Below are 4,862 nucleotides of genomic sequence, written 5' to 3'. Positions count from 1 at the left end.
AAAAAAAAAAAGCATGCAAGCATCCTCACCAGAATGACAACCACATCCAAGATGTTCCATATGCTGGTAAAGTACTGAAGCCTGTGGATACACAGCTCCAAAATCTCCTCCACCACATAGTAGAAGATGAAGACACAAAAAACAATTTCACAGGCAACAATGAAGAAATCCCATGCGCTGACATATCGTATAAGCTTGACTGTCCGGATTTGCCAGGAGGGAATGGCACCACCAGTGGCTGGAAACTCCACCACTAACCTTCAAGGGGAAAAGAAAACACTGAATTACAAAAGGGGAAATGGAGGCATCAAGCTTGAGAATGAGATATCCACCACACCACGTGTGGAAGAGTTGCATGTTTATGCATTCTTTTTTCTGATGCTTCACTACTCATGATAGGAAAGAATGAAAGGCCAAGAAGGGTGGGTGACTAGTAGTGTCAGAAAGACCAAGTCTAATCCACGCAGTATCTACGGATGCCATTCAGTCCTACAACCAGTCGCAGACAAGGTTATTTTTACATTTTAAGACACTACAGCATCAAGAAAAAAGCAAGAGGCAGTAGAATTTCCAGTGGGACTCAGCCTACCTCAGAACACAGAACAGATTGATATTTGCATTATACACTGAGAAATCAATGAAGACAACTCGTGTCCCCCGATCCAACCATAATTTCTCCTTCAAGACTTGCAGGGCTTCAGCACTCTCTTCTCTGGTCAACTTGAGGTCTATGTAGTATCCACCCCCACTGTAACTGGTTAGTCTTCCCCAGTGAGATGAGCCACCCAGCTCTTCCTCAGAATGGTACCTCCACCTGCAACAGATCATCTATGAGAAAAGGCATCGCTTACCACCCACAGCCTGGGATACGACCTTGCAGCCAGGAGAAATGAAACCATTTCTTCAAAACATAGAGCAGTTAATCAGAAAGTTAGCACTTAACTCCTATTCCAGAGCTGAGCCTACATCAGTCCTTCACTGTCAGTAGATTACTGATCTAGTGACTTTCAGTAGTAACAGAACACAACTTATCGTATTATGGAGTGAAATTTCTGCAGGTTCACTGCAGAATATTATGCTATCTTACTTTTTTGGAGGAGGTTACTCTCAGGATCTGCTATATTGCCTTCTACCATGTGGCACACAGCCCTCTGCTTAGAGCACATTTGCACAACTTTATGAACAACAGTTTCTTTTTCCACAGCTTCCCAAGCTGCAAGTAAGGAGTTATTAAACTGCAGCTGCTCCACAATACTACTGAGGAAAATCCACACTGAACTACATGAATCACCAGTAAGGACAAAAACAAAAAAACCAACAACCAACCAAACAAAAAAAACACCTACTATGTAAGCATGAGAGTGGTTTCATGTGCTACTTTCCATTTCAATGTAGAAATTAGAAGGGCTGGGTCTTAAGAAAGTGATTCGGATATCTACTTAAAAAAAAAAGGCTAGAAAAATCTTGGAAAAAAACATTTTCAAGATGCAAGAGGTACACTCTCTTAAAAACAGACAAAATGTCTACCTAATTCTTTACCTTTAACTGCAAGGGAAATTCAGCATTCAGCAGCTCAACAGATGTTATTTTAAACAGAAGGGAATAATTTGAATCAATAAAAAATAAAAATAGAAATCACAGACTTTTTAATTCTGAACAGTAGAAGATGTACTTACGCTGTTCCATTGATGAGTCCAAAGGAGACTTTTTCCTCTTTGTCTTCTGAGTATACATCATAGCAGCCTGAGATCTCCTCTTTGAAGTCATCATGAACCACACAGGAATTGTTCTTCACCTTCAGCTGTCGCATGCGTGGGACACCCAGTAACAGATTCTCATAATAGATGTATGACTGAGCATTGTGCGCTGCTAGGGACTCATTGTTGTACCACTTTGTCCAGTAAAGATTATCCAGAAGAGGACCTTGTGCATACTGCATGAGAGGGAGAATAGAGAGGAATTTTCTTGGCCTGGACTTGAGATGATAAGACCTGACCCATGCTGCTCTACTCCCCGAGGTGGGAAGTAGTAGAATTTGTGTTGGATATATGCTAAGGAAGGGAGCACACATACAGGGCTTGGGGGAATTGCAGGACAGAAGAGGGATGCTGAGCAGCAGGATGCTATATTAGCTCCTCACAGGTTTGTAACATGCTTTCTGCACCTTGTACTAATGAAGAGACAAGGCTGTGCAAGTCTTTTTGTCTCTTCCTGTTCGGTGAACACAAGTTTCGAGGAACTGTCTTGGTATAAGGTGTGAATTACAAAGACCAGCTCCCTGGAAATGCTGGAGGGAAGCAACAATGTCACAGTTCATTGTCCTATTTTACTACATCTGAGAAAGACAAAGATAGCTGACAATGAATTTCTGGCTGACTGTCAGAAATAAGTGGTTGCAATATCTCAACAACATTCACTGTGGCCCAATATTAATCCTTCTCCAGTTCTTTGATAAAAACATGCTAGATTCCAAACATTTTTTCCAACTTTATTTTCTTTCATAAAAGTCAGTGCAAATTTTAATCCAGCTTCTTCATAGAAATCTACAGGTCAGACAAGCCCAGGCATAAATAACAGGCAGGTTAAGCATGCTGTTCCTACAGTTACTCATAAAAATGGAAATAAGATTATTGCTAAGAGACAAACATGAAGACATTAGACTGTAGGATTCAAAGCCATTTCCGACATGAGAAAGCCTGGAATAAATCACTTGGACTGTCTGGGTCTGAACTCCCTACTTGTACAACAGGTATAGCAATTCCTTTTTGTTACGTCCTGCTTGTTTAGCTGATACATTCTGGCTCTAATGGATACAAGTAACACTCAGACTGGCCAATATTCTGGCCACAACGCTAAGAGGAGTATAATACATTTTAAGCCTGTGGATATTTTGCATGCATATTACAAACTATTGCTAACAGCTAGCAAGTAGTACAATGTTTTGCTGAAAGCATTAAGCAGCACATTCGGGGGGAACTGAATATCCCAGCCTCGCTGATATTGCCTTGGCTCACCATGCCAGGCCACGGGTATACTCACCACCCAGAAGTCAGCCATGCTGCCAATGGACTGGAAGGAGACACGGTTGTCCGAAGAGGTCTGCAGGAATAGCTCTGACATCACTTTTGTGTAGTAATAGGCATTGGAACTTGTCATACCATATGTCACTAGAAGAAGAGAAAAGAGGAGGACCTTCCCTTACACCTAAATCTTGGAGCCATATATATATATATAACGTGTGTCTGTATATATATACATATATATATATATATATATATATACACATATACACACACACACACATATATACATATATATATATACACACACATATATATACATATATATACATATATACATATATACATATATACACACATATATATACACATATATATATATACATATACATACATACACACAGACACACGCACATTCACTTTCTGTGCAGCTTATTCTACTGTAAATAAGCTGAGCAAGATACAAGTGATGAGACCTTGGGAATACTAGTCACATAACTTTCTGCTTGCTTAAGGATCTACAACTTCATTTGCCACATGCTCTAGAATTTAAACCATCAGACTAACAGATGTTGGGTGTTTAAAGGCCTGAGAAGAACCATTGGATGATATAAGTTATTCTCCTTGATATCATTATCTTTCCTTCCTCAGAGAAAAACTCTGAGAGAAATCTTTCTCAGAACACCGTCCTTGAGATGTACTTTGAGTACACTCAGTTTTGATCTAAATTTATGAAGGTATATAGAAACTATCCATGTTCCTGTGTGGAAAGCTTTATGTAAGATTTCACATACTAAAAAACCTCAAAACATCCGTGAAAATGTTGTTTCAACTCTCCAGGACTCCTCTCTGTGGAAGAGCATTCATCATGGTGATCACTAAGAACACATCCAACTATTGAAAGGGTACCATAAAATAAAGCAATTGACGTTTAGCATCCAACGCTTCTAGATGAATCATTGTGCAACCACATGTACGTCTGTGTGCACATCCTACTTCTTTAGGAAGCACTATCTCCCTGGGACAGTGTGATAGTACCTCAGATTGGCACTGTCTGTTTATCTCTCCTGCCATAGGGTCCATGAAATATAATCCTTTCCACTGCTCCATGCCTCAGCTGCTAATTTGCGATAACGAATGAAGCTTACCCAAAAAACCAGACAGACATTGTTCTAACCACACAAAGACCATTTGCATTCAGTACAGTGCTGCATTAAATCCACCCAAGAACAACATGAGCTGCCATCTGCATATCGCTTCAGCTACCCTACCAGTCTCAGCCTCTGAGAGGAACCCTGTGTCTCTAATTCCAAGAAGTTTCTAGAGCTGCTGTCTTATGCTTGAATGTTTTCTGTAAAACAAAAACTTTGCACCGATTCTTCCCAGGCTGTGACGTCAACGGCTGGAACTGATAACACAGCTTTGGAAACACTGCTTAAACCTAGCAGGTTTAGCCAGCTTAGAGCAATTTTCAGCTTTTTCACTTGTGTGTGCAGCAGCTATTCTGTGGGTTAACAACACGCTCACATGCTGCAGTGAGTGTACGTACAATAAATTTAACATGTACAGCAGGATGAGGAAGCCTAATAATAAAGCCTCACATTCTTCCCCATGTGTTGCATGGGGAGATACAATAGTTACTTACGCAGACAGATGTCCACCAAGAACACAATGTAGACTAGGAGCTCTCGCAGAGTAGTCTTCACATAAAGTTCTCTGTTTTCAGCTGTGTTCTCAGTTAGCGTAGTGCCCCACAGACCTTTGGGGTGTAAAGAAAGAAATGGGGAGTTTGATGGCCATTCTCAAAGGCTACATGAGGAGCTCTATTTCCAAAGAATTACT

At 40.5% G+C, this 4,862-nt stretch overlaps 1 protein-coding gene across 2 annotated transcripts in view; it reads right to left on the bottom strand.

The window, feature by feature from the left end:
• The window catches only part of PKD2L1 (polycystin 2 like 1, transient receptor potential cation channel), a 20,159-nt gene that overhangs the window by 8,938 nt on the left and 6,359 nt on the right, over nucleotides 1–4,862 (bottom strand). For both annotated transcript variants that reach the window (XM_031554429.1, XM_019617610.1), the window contains 5 exons: nucleotides 4,666–4,779; nucleotides 3,040–3,167; nucleotides 1,677–1,933; nucleotides 590–814; nucleotides 30–258 (listed from right to left, as the gene is read on the bottom strand). In XM_031554429.1, coding sequence (XP_031410289.1) covers nucleotides 30–258; nucleotides 590–814; nucleotides 1,677–1,933; nucleotides 3,040–3,167; nucleotides 4,666–4,779 — 953 coding nt within the window. The remainder of the gene's footprint in view (nucleotides 1–29; nucleotides 259–589; nucleotides 815–1,676; nucleotides 1,934–3,039; nucleotides 3,168–4,665; nucleotides 4,780–4,862) is intronic.

Source organism: Meleagris gallopavo, chromosome 8, assembly GCF_000146605.3.
Source record: "Meleagris gallopavo isolate NT-WF06-2002-E0010 breed Aviagen turkey brand Nicholas breeding stock chromosome 8, Turkey_5.1, whole genome shotgun sequence".
In the NCBI taxonomy this organism is placed as follows: Eukaryota; Metazoa; Chordata; class Aves; order Galliformes; family Phasianidae; genus Meleagris; species Meleagris gallopavo.
Note: the sequence above shows the minus strand (reverse complement) of the source record. Positions and strands in the feature narration are given on the sequence as shown.